The sequence below is a fragment of the Tetrahymena thermophila genome (genome assembly GCF_000189635.1).
Source record: "Tetrahymena thermophila SB210 genomic scaffold scf_8254460, whole genome shotgun sequence".
In the NCBI taxonomy this organism is placed as follows: Eukaryota; Ciliophora; class Oligohymenophorea; order Hymenostomatida; family Tetrahymenidae; genus Tetrahymena; species Tetrahymena thermophila.
In genome coordinates this window covers 142,630-160,432 of record NW_002476237.1, presented here as the reverse complement: position 1 = coordinate 160,432, position 17,803 = coordinate 142,630, and the positions used below count along the sequence as shown (strand labels likewise).

The following is a 17,803-nucleotide window of genomic DNA, read 5'->3' as shown; positions in this document are numbered from 1 at the left end:
TAGATATGAAGTGACATTAGACAATAATGTCATCTAAAATATTTTTTTATAGATAAATAGTTAGTTAGTGAGTTATTTGGTTAGTGAGTGTTTTATGTGTTATTTTTAGATGGTGATGGTTTGTGTTTATATTAATTTATTTGTTTATTATTTATAAATTGAGAATAAATGAAATTAAGATTACTTTTATCTATCTATCTATTATTTATATGTATGTATATGTGGTGTTATTATATTTTATATTTGTTTTTGCCTATGGTTTTATTTTATTTCTGTAATTATTTGCCAAATAGGTTGGTTGATGTTAAAAAATCTGTTAATTTTTTCGAGTTTATGCTTTGATTTACTTCTTCAGAAATCTCTATCCCATTCAGGGTCTTTAGCTTTATCTTTATCGTATTTTACATTTCCTTGCTCAATCTGATTGTGTTTAAGTTTGTGTTAATTTTGGAATCAATAAAATTTAAATTTACTTTGATTTCTTAGATTACAGATTTGGCAGCATTTTCCATTTTCATAATTTCTTAATCTGAAATTAATTTATCTTTTGGAGGAATATATGGAGCTTTTAATTCTCTATCAATTAATTTATCCTATTAATTAAAAGACATTTTAATTGATAAAATGATTTTAAGTTGATTAAATATTACCCAATCAAAAGTAGTAAACCATTAATTAGCTTTAAGAGCGGCAAAGGACCCTCCTAATCTCAATTAAGGTTACTTGTTTAGAAGCTGATTCATTATATTTTTAGCGAGCTTATCTTTCAAGAAACTTGGAAAATCAAGATTTTTATGGATAATATCTTCATATATTTCATAAGGATCTTCAACATCTTCAGCAAATGGAACACCACCGCACATAAATTCATATAAGCATATACCTATTGACCACAGATCCACACTATAAGTATAACCAGCTCCTGTCAAGATTTCAGGCGCCATATAATGAGGGGTTCCTAAATTTATTAAAATGATTTTTAAATATTAAACTGAATTAATAAAATTATTACCAATAATTGTGAATGTCTTTCCGCTTGATCCCTTCAAGAATTTAGCAGTACCCATATCTATTAATTTCATATATCCCTATGATAGAAAATAATAATTGGATTATAGAATTATAGGAGTGAATTTTACCTTGTAATCAATTATAATATTCTCTGGTTTTATATCTCTGTAAATGATAGAATTCGTATGCAAATACTCAATATTTAGCAATAAAGACGCAATATAAAATTAAGAATCATATGTATTTAGCAATCCTATATTTTTTATTAAAACATTTTAAATTTCAAATTAGAACATACAAAATTTTACCTATTTCTCTGATAACATCGAAAAGCTCCATACCCTTCACGTACTCAAGAAGAAAATAGACATTTTAATTATCTTTAAAAGTTTTGATAAATTTCATCATAAAAGGGAATTAAGCAACTTCTAATACTTTTTTCTCTTACTTTTAATTGATTGATAATGAAAAATATTTAAATTTTGAATATTAGAAAATAGATATGAATAACATAGAAAATAAATAAATTAATTAAATAATAAATAAATAAATACTATCAAGTGCTTTTCTAAATTTTGTTGTATGACCTAAGCTTTCTAAATAACCTTTAAAGCATAAAATTAGCTATCATGCTTGTTTTTAACCAAGTAAACACTACCAAACTATCCAAAACCTAATTTAAAAAAAGATTCAATTATCAAAAAGAGAAAAAAAATTTATTTATTTATTTACCTAGTTTTTTTATGTAAATCATTTCTTCAAGCTTTAATTCGGCATACTTTGAATTTGATGATGCATCGTATTTTTTCATGTATCTTACTTCGTGAGATTGTAAATTTTTCTTTAAAATAGCTTCTATTGGTCCTCCTATGCATTCGACTAATTATTCGTGACTGATTTCTCCCAACAAACCTTTATCTTCCATAATTAAGTCATCGTCAAGCACTTTATTTTTATTTTATTCAAATAGCCACTATTCACCGAAAGCATGACCTTTATCAACAACTTTTTTCTGATTGCTCTTTATTATAAATTTGTAAATAAATTAATTTTATTTGAATTTTATTTCTTAATTACTTTATTGACCAAACAACTTTCAAGTACGAAAATTAGCTTTTTGCAAGGCTACTCTTTTTTAAAGATAAGATCACCCTTTTTATACTAAATTTGTGAAGAAGCATTTATTATCTTCTCAATTTATATTTTTGTAAACCTAGCTAAGATATTATTTTTTTCAAATGCCCATCTCATAACATTGTTATACATGACTACTTATATTTTATCTCCAAGAACTTTTTATATTGTATCTCTACCTAATGCAATGCACCTAACTTCATCATCTAAAGCCTTTACTGTAGCTCCTCTTTTAGAATTTTCGTATAAAGCTTGTTCTCCAAAAGAATCTTCTGGTCCCATTGTACGAATTGGTTTTTCATTATTGCCCTAAAAAATTCCAACTTTTCCTTTTTTAATGATGTAATAAGATGAGGCCATATCGCCTTCGTTTACTATACAATCTCCTTTTTTAAATACTTGAGTAATTAGAACGTTAGTAATGGCATCTTTTTGAGCAGTTGTCATTGTAGCTTTTTATTATAAATAAGTTTAATTATTAATGAAATGATTATTTTTAAATTAAAAAATATTTCAATTTCAAATTAGCTTACTGAAGAATTTTACTTTTTCAATAAAATTTCTATTTTCTTCAAATTCAGTTCTCACTATCTCCTCAACGGCCTTCCTAAATGTGCTTCTATCAATACCCCAAAGACCACAGATTCCATCAGCCTTGACGGAAGCACTTCTAGGAGCTCCATACAGAAGTGCAAGCTCACCAAAAGCATCACCCATATTAAGCTTTTTCTTTACTTCGCCATTTATTTCTACAAAGCATTCACCTTTCTCTGTTTTTAATTTTAAAAATCTTGAGAGAAGTTTTCAAAGAAAGGAATTAAATAATCAAAATTTTAGCAATAATTTCTGCAAAAGAACTATAAATACCAATAATAAAATAAGTAGATGCTGCATCGCCTTGCTTAAATATATATTCTTCTGAGTTTTCGCAATAAAACATTTTGCCTATAACTTTATCCCTATTAATTAATGAATGCAAAAAAGAATTACAAAAATATTTGGTTCGCTAAATCGATTATTAAGCAAAAAAATGAATATTTTAGCAAAAAAACAATCCTACCTATTCACCTCATTAAGCAAAGAAAAAACAAAGTGTTTCCCCAACGATTTTATAATAAATTGCTAATCGGCAGGAGTCATTTGCCTTTATCTCTAAGTAATCTTTTCGCTTATAACAATCTTATCATCAACTGTTTCTGCTCTAACCTTTTTGACTTTTTTGTTACCAAAACGCTTGCGCAATCTATATTGCTCCTATGAAATAATAAAAAATATTTTAATCATATCTCTCATATTTATTTATATTTAAGTTAATTTAATTTAATTAGTTAAATGCTTATGAATCTAATAAAATCTAAATTATTACAGAATCCATGCGCGATTCTAAATCATAAGTATCTATTTGTCTATTTGACATATGATTCATACTAGATTCATCTTTATCATCGACTTTTAACTAAATTCCATTATTTTGTAAACCTTAAAACTCTTTCAACGAGCTTCTTTAATTTTCTATATTCTTTTTTTCTTCAGGATCTTCTTTAGGATATTCTTCCTTTTTTTTATTTTCATTAGGATTAGCTTGCCCTCCTAAATCCTTTTAAGGCGTTTCAGAAACATCAGTCTTTGGCGCTTTCTTAAATTCTTCAGCTTCTTTATTTTATTAATCTTTATTTTGATTATTTTCATTTTATGCATCATTTTCGCCATCTACTGTAGACTACTTTTCTGTTTTGCCCTTAGCTTTAGAAACAAAACAATTACCCATTTTTTAACTGCGAAAATAGGTCTCGAGTAATATAAAATAGCTGAAAGTTTTTCTCTAAAGTGTTTGAGAATAAGTGCGGAGGTTGCAAAAATTTTAATTGACTAATGTAAAATTGCTCTGCTATACTAAATAAAAAGTAGATCTGATATTTTGTCAAAAACTAAACAGACTTATTTTATTTATTTATTACTATTTTGTATTATTTTAAGTTAGTGATTAATCCTTTAGAAATTTAATAATATTAGTTTTTTTTTTATTGTTTTTGCTTGGTCCTTTTTCTTACTTATTTATTATGCTTTGTGACTAATAAATTGTAAAATATACTAAATAATAATAATAATTATTATTTATTGATTTTAGTTAAATTATTATTTAATATTGCAATCATTTATTATATTCACCTAAATTTCTATCTCTTATATTCAATCATAAATTAAAGTGCTCACTGAATAATTGAATTATAGCAATGCTAATATATAATTGATTGGAATAACCTTGAATTTTCAAAATTTGCATATTAATTGAGTAAATTAATAATATAATAAAAATACTGTTCCTTTTTATCTCTTCGTTAATCACATTTCGTATACTTTATAAATTCATGTTCTCGACAGTTAATTTGTGGTTCTTCTTGCTCGCTATTTATAAAACTAATTATTTTTAGTTCTTTTAAGAATTTTCATCGACATTATCATTTCTTTCTTCTATCTATAAATTTTGAAATAGTCTTACTTATTTAGCTTTACTCATTATCTCTAAATAAATTTCTGTAAACCAAATTTTTTTTTTCTTTACTTCATCTTTAATTTAAAATTTGAAATGTTAAATTTTAATTAAAACATTTTATTATCAAAACAATATATTAATCATTTAGGATAAGTTTTAAACTTAAATATTAGCTTTATGACATGAAAAAATTAATTTGATTTAATACTTCTTTACAATTTTTATCATTATTTATTTTTTAAGTATTCAAAAAATTTATCTTCTAAAATTTAAAAGCCTATAAAGGTTTTAAATAAATGTTTCTAGTATAAAAATATTATTTTTTTAATTAAAATATTTTGTATTGATTTATTTATAATTTATAAATTTATAATAATCACAAATAAATAGCAATTTAAAAATTAACACTCTTGCCTTAGTTAAAAGTATAATTTTTTTAATATTAGCAATTAAAATTAATCATAATTTTATCAAATAAAATCAAAATATTATTATTTAAATTCTATTCTTTTAAATAATACAATTTAGTTTACTTTTTTACTAAATGATTTATTATTTATCCATAATTTCTTTCATTCAATTGCTAAAATCTTTTTTTTCTTACTCTGAATTAATTGAGAGATATTTTAGTAGATTTAAAAAAATTAAATTTGCTATTTTACACAAATCTCAAATCTAAAATTATCATTTTAATAGCTTAACAAAATAATTCAGTTTTTCTTTTTAAAATATATAAAATATCTAATTTTAAATTAATTAATATATTGATTTTAATGTAGTTCATATCTAAAATTCTTGATAAATTATTAATATTATAGAATACAACATACTTTCAATCTTTATAAGATATAATTTAACATTTAAAATTTATTATTTTAAATATTATAATAAGTTTTTATTTCCTCAATTAACATAAAATATTTTTATTTTTTACTTATTAATTTTGTAAATTAAATTAATTCAATTTGAAAATGCTCTTTTTTTGGATTTAATTTTATATTTAGAGGATTTTATTTTTTGTTGACAAACACAAACTATAATTTCTCAATTAATGTTCTTTATTCTTCTTAAAAGTTTAATTTTTTATACAACTTACTACTCAATTATAACATAGGATATTAAATTTTAGAAAAAAATAAATGCCCTTTGTTAGAAAATATATTATAATCTTTTCAATTTTTATTAAAATTATATTGAATTTGTTTATAAAATATTTTTAAAATTTCTAAATTTTGCTATAAATTTACATTTTTATTTCAACAATTTTTCTTAAAATTTAAAATTAGCTTAAAAGTATTCTTATTATAGATATATATTCATTTAATTTTAAAATAAAATTGATGGTTTTATCCAATAAATATAATTGATTTGTTTTCAAAAAAAATGCTATAGGAAAATATTAGTTTTGAAAATAATATGAATATTTAAGCGTGTAGTTTTTATTGAATTATTGAATTTTAAAATATTTGTAATTAATTAATTAATTTAAAAAAAGAAAATTTTTGTTTTAGGTTTTTAGTAAACTAAAATCCAACAAGAGCAATCAAAAGTTATTTTAGGAAATTAAGGAATTTTTAAATACATATCATACGACATCTCGTATGGGAAAAGAAGGAAGAAAATTTAAGATATGCTCTTCATGCATTCTACTTATGTTTACCTTAACTATTATTTATTTTGGTGAAACAACAGTTAAAAGAGTAAAAGAAGATATTTAATAGTGGAATGAAGAAGAATTATCAAAAAAATTGATTACAGAGAAAATCAATTTAGAATATAATTTAAGAAAGGCATTATCTATGAGAGATACATTTCTTTCTTTAATGCTTGTTGAAACTCAAAAATATCACTCTGAGGTAATTGAAGACTTATCTGAAGAAGGATTAAATTCAGTTAGCCATATAATTAATGAAAAAAGAATTTGGGATGCATTAGTTACTATCTCCTTCCGTCTGAGAAGCAAAACTGGTGGAGATGTTTTGACTAAAAAAGAGTGGGAAGACACTATAGAATACTTCTCTTATTCTTTATCAGAAGCAGATAGACAAAAGGCAATAAAAGACCAAAAATTAATATTTTCTAAAATAGCTAACAAAGGTTCAGACACTATAACACTAGCTTAGTATAAAAAGGGTATGGATGAATTTAATTAATTCTTGTAAAAAGTGTTTACTTCAACAGTAGTAGGAAAATCAGATTTAAAAACAGGTAGATCTATTTATAATTATGTAGCTTTTGAAATGGACTTGTATAACGACTGTCACCGTAAAGCAAAGTAAGGATAAGATTTAGATGCAGAATTTAATGAAAAATGTTCAGACAAAAAAGAAACTAATAAATTTTTGTTATGGGTTTTGGGAGATACAACAAGATGGCAAATTATTTGCGACAATATTTTCAAAATATTAGATGTAGACTAGAATAACATTATTGATGCTACTGAAATAGATGCTGTTCTTCTTCAACTTGAATTTAAAGACTCAACAATCAAAGGTTTTTAAGAACTTCTTATTAATTTCTATGATCGTAACAATACAAGATAGATTCAAAGATAAGATTTCTTGCAAGTAATGGATAAAATACGTTATAATCTACAAAGATATGAAGAAGAAATGAATACGTAATTTGATAATGAAGATAGAATGCTTTGATTCATTTTAGATAATAATTTTTGAATTAATTAAATGTATTTAAAATGTAATTTATTTTATTAATCTAAAAGTTAAATTCATTGAAATCTATCTTTTATTCTATCAATAAAATTTATATTAATTCATTTAATTAATTAATAAAGAAATAAAAATATAATGTCTAAAATAAATAAAATATTTTTTATTTTCTAATTTTATAAACAAATATAAAAATATTATTTAAATTACTAATGAATTTCCATAAAACTTAATCAAATATCCAACAACTTAAACTTTAATTTTTCTATTTAAGAGAAAGTTTTATTTAGAATAAGATATTTTTATCTTGTAAATATTTATAAATAAAATAATAAATAATAACAAATTAATTATGAATGAATGAATTTTTTTATAAAAAAATAAAAGTAGAATATTCATATTAACTTTTTTTGTTTAGGTAGTTTAAAACTGATTTATAACAAATAAATATTTTAAGCTTAAAATTATAACTTAGCTAGTTACTAGTGGTTATCAAAAAAGATAACTATAAAAAGCTTGTTTATCTAATTAATAATAAGTATTATTTTTATTGTAATAAGTATCATTAATTTTATATAATCTTTTTTTTTTTGCATTAGCAAAGTAAGCTTAAAATATAAAGTTTAACTATGAAGAAACCAAGAGCTTAGTCAAAAAAAGACAATTAAAAAGATAATTAATCAGTTACAAGTTAGGCTAGCAATAAACCTGGATAACTTCCTAAGTTTGTAAATAATTTTTAAAAAAATGACCCTGATCCTGAACATAGATTTAACAGTAAATTGCAAATTAAAATAAAATAAAATTGAATATATTATTTAGCAATTCTTATTATAAATTAATTTTAAAAAAGAGCATTTCTCGTAGAAATATAATGACTCGCTTCCACTAATAAAATAAATATAATACGAAAAAGAATAAGTAAATACTCCTTTTATCAATGCTCAAAAAAGTTTAAGATTCATTGTGGAATAAGAATTAAGAAGTGGCAAAAATTAATCTGATTCTAATTTAGCTGGATAAAGTTTAAAAAGAAATCAAACAAAAGCTAGCATCTCAATGAAAACAAACCACTATTTAAACACAATAAAGGTCTCTTTTTTATTAGATGTTTATTTAATTTGCTAAATATTTTAAATTTTAGGATACTGAAGGCTCATTTCAAACTTCTAGCATATATGAAGGATAAGACATGAACTATGAACCTTTTCTTGTAAATAATCAATACAGATGGAAAGAAAAATTAATGTTTTTTTAAAAAAATTAAGATAGATTTGATAAAACTCTCTGAACTTGAAGAGAAGCTTTTATGGATAGTTGATGTACTGCTTAATTATATAAATGAATTATTAAAATTTCACTTAAAAGTGTTAAATAATTTATAAATTTAATAAAAAAGTTTGCATTTAAGGGAGATGAAGTAGGTTATCCTAGTTTTTAAAGTTATTGGGAAATCCTCTTTGAATTAAAACTTGAAAAACTTCATGTAAGAGCTGCTTTAAAAATGATTATGACAAATTCAATTAAAATAAATTTTAAATTTATATTTAGACATTATTCAGTAACCCAGAGTGGAAAGAAAATATAGATTTTGCATTACTCCTTAATGTAAAAACTTAGGGTTTTCTAAATTTAACAAATGAATTTCATATAAAATTAGATTTCGAGCATTGCATTTTTCTAATGTATTTCTTTAAAACTTCACGAAAATCCTATGCTTATTTAAACTGTTCTCTTCTCGAAAGTATTGAGTGATATGAGAAACATCTTAGAGCAAATTTATTAAACTCTCCTAATCCTTATGAGCTAAATTTTAGGCAAAGTTCCCTAAGAAAACAGAGGCAATGTAAGTTATTTAAAAAGATATTAAAATTAAAAATTATTTTCAAATTAAAAAATAAGATGTGGTATCAAAGCATAGAAAAAACTATTAAGATTAAAAAAATAAGAAATATAAAAAAGGATGATTTGTTTGACATTAAAAAAAATAATTAACTTGTTGAATCTTATTTAAAGTCAGTTTTAAGGTATTTTTAGATTTGCATTAAGATTCTTCAAAATAATTTATCATATTAAATGAAAAAACAGGGAATTTTAGAAGCAATTTTTACTAGAAAATAGTGAAATCGAAAGAATAAAACCAATTTTCTCAGTCATTAGCTTTTGCTTGAGAGAAAGAAATAATATACAATGTAAAATAGACTTATTAAAAAATGAAAAAATTACATTAATTATTAATATGAAACTACAAAGTAACGAAGTTAAGAGAAAACATCATCAATGGAACATTTTTATCAGTAATCATTTTCTACAATATTAATAATTTTAAAATAGATTTTATGAATAAAATAACAGATTAGATAATAAAATTAGCACGAAGACTCTATAATGAAAACAATTTATCATCCCCTAGAACCTGCTTAACCCTTTTCTCCCATAGATCTCATTGGCTTACCTCCTGGAGAAGAGCCCGTTTTAGATATTCCTTTTTTGCCACCTAGAAATTAATAAGATATTAAAAACAAGCCTTACACCTTAGTTCTTGATTTAGATGAAACATTAGGACATTATGTAAAAGTTTGATTGATAGAAAATGTATTTTATATAATTTTTTATGAATAGGATTAAGATAAATAATGCTTCTTATAAAGACCAGGTTTAAATGAGTTTTTAGAATCTATGTATAATTATTATGAGTTAGTCATATTTACAGCAGGATTGAAAGATGTAAATTTAAATTATAAAATCCAAACAAACACATAAAATTTATAAAAATAAAAAGTATGCTGATTCAATAATTCCGACATTTGACTAAAAGGGATTAATTAGTTATCGCTTGTATAGATAGCATTGTAATCTTTAAGGTCTAGTTCATATAAAAGTAAATTATTTTATTTATTTTAAACATTCTTAAGAGAGACAAAAATATATTTATAGGACTTAAATAATCTGGGGAGAGATTTGTCAAAAACTATAATACTGGATAATAATTAATATAATTTTCAATATCAATAAGAAAATGCTATATTTGTAACTACATGGTACAGTGATATGTCAGACACTGAACTTTTTGATTTAAAGAAGGTTCTTATAAGTAATTTACTAAACTCTTATTAAAATTAATTTAACCTCAAAAATTTATAACAGGATTAGCAGAAAGCAATCCCACTGATGTAAGATGGGCACTTCAAAAATATAGAGACCACATTATTAGATAAATTTCAAATGGAGTTAAAAATCCTTTCCATGCACTTTGATTTATTTTAATTTAGATTTATAGAAATGAATCTTGAAAATAAATAATTAACATAATAAATAGTTAATATTTAATTTTATATTTTTATAAAATATTTACTCATTTAAATAATTTATAAAAAGCAATAAGAACAATTTCATTTTAAATTTATCTAAAGAATAAAAATTATTTTAACTAGATAAAAAATTTAATAAAAAATTGTTTCAAATAAGATATTTCACATTTTTAGTTATGTTTGATTTTTAGTAAAAAGTAAAAAAAAGGATGTTTTTAAATTAGTGAAAAAAATAAAACTTTTGAATCAATTAACAATTCAAATTTAATGTACCACATCTTAAATGAATGTATTAATTATTTAATTTTATATTTTATTAAATATTTATTAAATTAAATAGTTTCTTTAAAGCAAAAACGAAAAAAATTAATCTAAAAATTTCTTAATTTAATAAATTAAATCTAAACTAAAATATTAAATGAATATATTTTAATTTAAACTTCAATTAATTCATTAATATTTTTTTGTGAAAATATAAAAAAAAGTAATTTATTTTATAAATCTTTAAAAATGTATTAAAATAGAAGATAATTCTTAAATTAATTAATTAAGAAATTTTATTAAATTTTAAAAATTAATATTTTTTTTTTTTGTCAATTTATTAAACAGTTATATTATCAATAAGTTAAAGGTAATAAGCTATTTCTATATTATTTTTTTTGTGTAAACAGTATTCTATTGATGAAATACAAAGATTAATTAATTTTATTCAATAATAGTAAATCAATCAAGCAAAGAAGAAATTTTGAGTATTTTTGAAGGATTAAAGCATACTTATCATATTTCTACATATACTATAGTGTAATTACTTTATAATAAATAATTTTAAATTAATTAGATATTTGATTATATATTTATTTATTTAGTTTTCTGCTGAATTGTGATTCTTTTATTTAAATTAGTATTTGATTATTGTTATAATATTTGATTTTTATGATTTTACCTTTAATTCAATAATTTTTTAGCATATATTACAAGCAAAACTGTTTTTTAAATAATAAATTAATATTGAATAAGACTGAATTATAATAATTTTTACTTTTAATTAGTTTATGCATTTGTGTTCTCTTGATGTATAGTAAGAGTCATTTAGCACTATATCAAAAAGTAAGTAAATCTTGACAACGAAATCCTTACATTCAGTTTATGTTATTGCAAGAATAATAAGCAATAACGCGTCTTACTGATCTAATGAAAATTCATCTTCTGGTTTGCGTTCTGACATTTATTATGATTTATATTTAAAAGTTATAAATAAAAAATGTTATCATGTTACCTTATTAATTTTCCATTAAAGCTATTTTAGCTGCATTAAAGCACATACTAACATATTTTAATGCCTCACTAGGGCTATTAACAATATTTATTTGATCTAAGTAGAAAACCATCTAGGAAATATCTAATTTTTAATATTTTTTGAATTCTGTTCTTTCTACTAACGATTAAATTGTTGGATGTTATTTTTTTAACTTAGTATTTATGTTATTAAATTTTTCTTATTCTATGCTTACAGCTATTTTATAAATGTTAAAAATTAAATAGTATAGTTTGGAGTAAAGATAGGTCTCTACAGCTATTCTACAAAATGGCATGACTTTCTTTGTATCGTTTTTCCCATAATTAAACTCGTTAAATAAGCTTAAAACTATTTCATTTGTAAACATCTAAATATTCTGGATCTATTTTAATTTAAAAATAAAATTATTTCTTTATTAATCAAGCTTTTATTCGAATATGATTAAATATGTTAATTAATTAACTCACTGGGTCAGTTAAATGCCTCATTTTTTTATTCATTTAGGAGTAGCAATTTTTAAATGAAGAAATGAATTCTTTTATTTTCTATCCTACGCTGTAATTATCTGCAGAGAGTATTCTATAAAACATAAAGTAAGAGGTGGGTTCTAACTCAAAGGGAGTTTCTGCATTTTAAATACTTTAATTTGTTGTTTTGGGTTTTGAAAAAGCTGCATCGAAAACTATTTCTTCATCTATTTACTCCAATTTACTTTCTTTTTTAATGATTTTTTAAATCTGTTATTAAAAACTAGCTATTAAGTTATCTCCCTATTTCAGATACTTATTTTACAAAATAATTTATTTATTTTCTAAATGTTTAAAATAATAAAATAATTTTACACCACAAAGTCTCTGCAGATAAACAACCTTTAGACACTTTCTTGTATTATTTTCTATTTTTATTTTTATAATTAAAGGAGGATTCTCTTCTTTAGCATAGTTGATGGACTTATTTTATCTGTTAAATAACTCTCTACATATCTAAGAAATAATAGATACCTTTTCTCTCTTTATTACTAACCCTTCGTCTGTACCACTTTCAAGAACTTCAAATCCTCTATTAATATTATTAAATTCATTAAATAAATTTTAAGTTCTTCACTTTTTAATAAAAAATTCCATTGCTCTAAACTAAATAAATATACTAGCCCAATATTTCTATATATAGAACTAAAAATTGTTTGAATAATTACTTTTTTCTTGCAAGAGCAAAGAATGCGTCTTGTATCTGTTTTGAGTTTATAGAAAGAGATACATTAAAGGTAAAATCCATTTTTTATCTAAGAGAAATACTTTTAGTTATTTTAGGAGGTTGCTAGTTGTTATCTAAAACTCCTTAAGAGTAAAGAATATTATTTGCTAACTTGCTGTTATCAGAGCTATTCATCATCATAATCATCATATTCTAGCTGACAAATTATCTTTTAACATGAAATAGTGTTTATATACTTGATGAGCTAAAATAATTCTTATTTTTTAATGCAATTTGAAATAATTTTATTGTTGAACCAAAAAATTTTTTTTTACTATTCAGCTTCTCTTTGCGAGAGAGGATTGTTATTTTATAAGTCTGTCTTAAAGTTTATCTAAGGAATGTCTCTTTGATTTGATGCGATTCCCTCCATAGTGATTGTAGAATAATCATTATGGTTAATTTTAAACTAATTATTTAAATAATCAGATATGAACAAATTACATACTAATTTTATAATTCTAATTTAAAGTCATTGTAAAATAATTACTATATCTGAGTAGACCATAGAGTTATCTATATTTTTTCTAAGAATTCTACCTTCCTAGTTACGCGGTGATTCAATTGTGCATGACTAATTGTTTGTAAAATTAATAAATATTCTCATCATATAATAAAACAAATTATGATTTTTAATTATTTATTTTATCTGCTATGCTTTGCTATTTTCAACATTTTATTTAGAATAGGAATCAATCATAATTAGCTTTAATTAGAATGAAAATGTGTTTACTTAAATCATGCTTCTTTAACTTATATACATCTTATTCAAACTCCCTTTTTTTGATAAAGGAGTGTCCTCTTTGAATTGCATTTATAACCTTATTTACACTCTATTTTTAAGAATATAAATTATTTTTAAATTAATTCTAAAACAAAATCCTAACTTGTTTCTTGTATTTGCTAACTTATTTGAAATTTTTATTAATTGCTATGATATAAATATTAATTATTTGTTTATGAATATAGAAATAACCAATCATAAACACATATATTTATAAAGCAATCATATATATTATTTATATCAAAAAATAAATAACATTTTTAATAAAAATAATAGCTAATGTTATTGTAATAATTATTTTATCATTTTAAATTTTGTTAAATTTTATTTTTTTGGTATTTTAATCGAAGCATTAGCTAATTATGCAAATAAATATATTTATTATAATTAGCTTCATTTTTTTGAACACTTTGCATTCATTATCCTTTTTAATATATATTGATAATAAATAAGCTAAGAATTAAACAAATAATATTGTTCTATCTTTTTTAGCGTATTTTATGTGCAGCAATTTCTATTTTTTAATATAAACTTTATTGTTAAAAAATAAATATGAATAATTCTAATTTAAAATTTTGAAGAGTTATTATTAAAGTGAATTGATTAAAAATTTTTATTTTTTAAACTAAATTACTTTTCAACAATAATAAATAATTATTTTTTTTTTGTAAATAGATTTAAACTAAAGTTTTTGATATGATTGAAAAAAATCTAATTGTGTTTTTAAATTTTTGCAGACTAACATACATATTATATTCTTTTTTGTTAGATTTCGTAAATTTAAATTTAATAAAAAGAAGGCTATTTAGTAATTAATCCATTTAATTTTTTATATGTCATTTAATTCAGTAAAAAAAAGTATAAATAATGAAATGGAATTTATAGTTATTAATAACTATTTATGTATCTCTCTTTCTTGCAATTTTAATTAACAAAGAAAGTTAAAGATTCATTAAAAATTTTTTACTTTTATAAAAGAAAATTTATTGAATTAATATATACTAAATGTGATTTCTTATATTTATTAGTTAAATTTATTTTTTATATGAAAAACCATTTTGTTAAATTAATTTAATGTATTCTCAATTAATCAACATCCTGTATAGAATCCAAAGTAATTAGTGTGGTCAGCAGCATTAGGAAGCTTGACTGAGTCAGAGCATTAGGGGTCTTCTTCAGTTGGACATACCTTATAATCATTAACAGCACCATTTGAAAGCATCCATACTTCAGTATTTACGTGCTTAAAATCCATTATTTTTAATGGTAAGTGAGGAACAATATCTTTAAAGTTCACAACTCTAATTCCGTTTGTGATTACTGAGTCGAAATATTCAACGAATTATTGATTACCAACACGAGGAGAGCCGAAATTCATAAAGACAATTTTAGAAGGATCGACAATCTTAGCTATTTCAAGAACGGAGAGTGTAGCAAGAGCACCACCAAGAGAGTGACCAGTGACAAATACTTGTGCGTCTTAATATTTGTTAGCTAAACCTTAAACACAGGTATTTATATTATCAGAGATTTCCTTAAGAGTTAATTAGAAACCATCATGAACGAGACATCCTTAACATCCAGCATATTTAACAGGAATTGCTTAGAAGTTAGCTATCCAGTTTTATATATTACTGCTACCACGGTAAGCAACAACAATACGCTTATTTGAGGCATCATACCCACAGTAACCTTATGCTTCTTTAGTTTTTTTATTGAAAGCTTAGACATCAGTCATTCCAGAGTGATAATTACAAGAGTCACCGCAATTCCATTTTTAAATAGCATCAACATCACAATAAGATACCTTTGAGTAGTAATCGATATCGATTGCTAGCTAAGGATCGAAAGAAGGTGTTGTATATAAGTAATATGCTTATGTGCTAAGCCCAGCAATAGTAATAGCAGTTAATGCTATAAAAGCAATTTATTTAGTATCTAACATTTTGAATATACTTCTTTTTTGCGATATTGTATTTATTATCTGTAATATTAAATTAAAATAAAGGATTGCTTGATAAAAACTTTTAAAACACTTATTGATTTTGTAAAGATTTGTAATATCGAAATGAAAATACCTGTTTTATAAAAAATTTCAATATCTCAATAAGTATTCATTTGACGTAATATAGATAATAAGCTTCCACCTTTACAAATTAAAGATTAAGTTAAGTCCACTACCACCATAGATAAGCATTAAACACTGTAAATTTCACACCAATAACCAATTTTACCTCAACCAAAGCCAGATATTTCTTTTACTAACATTTATCTTATATTATAAAGCGAAGTTAAAAAAATACTAATTTTTATTTTAAAAAGTCAGAATTTCTTTTCAATAAGTAACTTAAATGTTTTTGAAATATATTTAATTAACAAAGGCTAGTATGATTTCAATAATAAAATGATAGATAGATCTCTAATTAAAATGAACTAAAAATAAATACATATTTATTTTTACATTAGTAAGTAGGGTAGATTGTTTATGTTTGATAAAGTAAACTTGCACTTTTAAAATTAAATAAAATATATAAATGGATTTCATCTTCTTAAATTTTTTTCCTTTTATTATATGTAAGTATTCAGTTTACTTTAAATAAAAAGAAGATATTACCATAAATTTTTGTTTTTAATATTGATATGCTAATTTTGCTTTTAAAAACTTACACATTATTTATTAGCAATGTGTAATACTTTAATCTATTAATTTTTAAATTTATCTAAAAATATCTAATTGATAAATTTCATTTCACTTGATATTAAAGAGTTAATTTTAAAATAAAACTAAAATTAAAAATTAAATATTTTTTTAATTTCATATGTTTGAAATTTGTAAATATTTAGCTGAAAATAAAATATCTCAGCCATTAAATTGCTTCTTTTTGAATAACCATAAAATTTTTATTATTTTAATTTTTTAAAAGGCTTAAGTTAGCTTAAGTTAGCGGAATCTTGATTAATTTATAAGCTTTAAATTTATAAAAAATTATATTTATAATTTCAACCAGAGTACATAGCAAAATATAAATTTTAGTTCTAGAAGAAAATTAAGATTAATAAAAGATTTAATTTAGGTCTATATATTTCTTAAATTCTTAACAGATCTAGAATGTTTTTTTTAGAAAAATTGAGATTACACGTTTAAGGAGAACTATTAAGAATTATTAACTTTATGACAGGAATAATGGTAATTGTAAGCAAATAAATTTTAATTATTGAAATATTTTGATAAAAACATATTTATTTCATAATAATTAAAAACCTAAAATAAAATTATTATTAAAAATTTTTTTAAAAAATTTAATCCTAAATTTTTTTATAAAGAAAGAAAGAAACTCTAATCTTTTTATAATAAATTTTTTCATTTTAAAAATTAGAATTAAAATAATAAGTAAATCAAATCTCATAAAAATATTAAATAAATCAATCATTATTAAAATATTTCATTTTTTAGGAATGTAACAAAAATAATTCTAAATTAATTTGATTATAAATAAATTAATTATTCAAAATATTTAATAAATTATTCTTAGTTTTAAGTAATTATTTTCAAAATTATCTTTTTAAAAAACCATTTTATATTTGGATAAAAAAGTTAATTGTATTCAAGTTAACAAATAAATCATTCTTCATTATATTTTTTAGTTTAATAATTATCAAAGTAGAATTAAAGTGTCTTCGAAATAAGAAAGAAAGATCAAACAAAAGAATTGATGATAGATAAATTATAAGTTTCTTAAAGTATCTATCTATAAAATAAAAAAAATTCTTTTAAGTATAAATAATTAGTATTCATAAGATTTATTTGCTATTAAATTACTGATTTTTATTGAATTAAAATTAAAACAA

General features: G+C 21.9%; 6 protein-coding genes across 6 annotated transcripts; 3 read left to right on the top strand and 3 right to left on the bottom strand. All coding sequences in view use genetic code 6, as the record gives it.

Annotated features, from left to right (window-relative positions):
* Nucleotides 1-29: 29 nt before the first annotated feature.
* TTHERM_00351160 (CGMP-dependent kinase 5-1) lies at nt 30-3,913 on the bottom strand (the record flags this gene model as incomplete). Its single annotated transcript, XM_001023073.3, has 12 exons — nt 30-593; nt 651-958; nt 1,013-1,088; nt 1,140-1,264; nt 1,320-1,458; nt 1,566-1,684; nt 1,744-2,032; nt 2,089-2,597; nt 2,679-2,915; nt 3,013-3,104; nt 3,206-3,399; nt 3,512-3,913. The coding sequence occupies 12 exons, from the start codon at nt 3,911-3,913 to the stop codon at nt 30-32; spliced, it is 3,054 nt and encodes a 1,017-aa protein (XP_001023073.3).
* A 2,327-nt stretch (nt 3,914-6,240) lies between these two features.
* TTHERM_00351170 (EF hand protein) lies at nt 6,241-7,290 on the top strand (the record flags this gene model as incomplete). Its single annotated transcript, XM_001023074.1, has 1 exon — nt 6,241-7,290. One exon carries the CDS (start codon nt 6,241-6,243, stop codon nt 7,288-7,290), a length of 1,050 nt encoding a protein of 349 aa, XP_001023074.1.
* Nucleotides 7,291-8,055: 765 nt separating this feature from the next.
* Nucleotides 8,056-10,565, top strand: TTHERM_00351169 (NLI interacting factor-like phosphatase; the record flags this gene model as incomplete). The annotated part of the gene is made up of 16 exons (XM_001470923.2): nt 8,056-8,085; nt 8,162-8,229; nt 8,268-8,400; nt 8,453-8,521; nt 8,577-8,630; nt 8,708-8,794; nt 8,860-8,916; nt 8,969-9,154; nt 9,211-9,335; nt 9,397-9,500; nt 9,562-9,605; nt 9,664-9,879; nt 9,931-10,035; nt 10,091-10,189; nt 10,246-10,402; nt 10,456-10,565. 16 exons carry the CDS (start codon nt 8,056-8,058, stop codon nt 10,563-10,565), a joined length of 1,644 nt encoding a protein of 547 aa, XP_001470973.2.
* A 1,004-nt stretch (nt 10,566-11,569) lies between these two features.
* TTHERM_00352180 (hypothetical protein) lies at nt 11,570-13,984 on the bottom strand (the record flags this gene model as incomplete). The annotated part of the gene is made up of 9 exons (XM_001023076.3): nt 11,570-11,602; nt 11,659-11,837; nt 11,896-12,298; nt 12,384-12,698; nt 12,759-12,975; nt 13,112-13,339; nt 13,446-13,579; nt 13,661-13,744; nt 13,904-13,984. 9 exons carry the CDS (start codon nt 13,982-13,984, stop codon nt 11,570-11,572), a joined length of 1,674 nt encoding a protein of 557 aa, XP_001023076.2.
* A 1,060-nt stretch (nt 13,985-15,044) lies between these two features.
* TTHERM_00352190 (lipase family protein) lies at nt 15,045-15,899 on the bottom strand (the record flags this gene model as incomplete). Its single annotated transcript, XM_001023077.3, has 1 exon — nt 15,045-15,899. The coding sequence occupies one exon, from the start codon at nt 15,897-15,899 to the stop codon at nt 15,045-15,047; it is 855 nt and encodes a 284-aa protein (XP_001023077.1).
* Nucleotides 15,900-16,488: 589 nt separating this feature from the next.
* Nucleotides 16,489-17,441, top strand: TTHERM_00352200 (transmembrane protein, putative; the record flags this gene model as incomplete). The annotated part of the gene is made up of 3 exons (XM_001023078.1): nt 16,489-16,528; nt 17,029-17,147; nt 17,409-17,441. 3 exons carry the CDS (start codon nt 16,489-16,491, stop codon nt 17,439-17,441), a joined length of 192 nt encoding a protein of 63 aa, XP_001023078.1.
* Nucleotides 17,442-17,803: the final 362 nt, after the last annotated feature.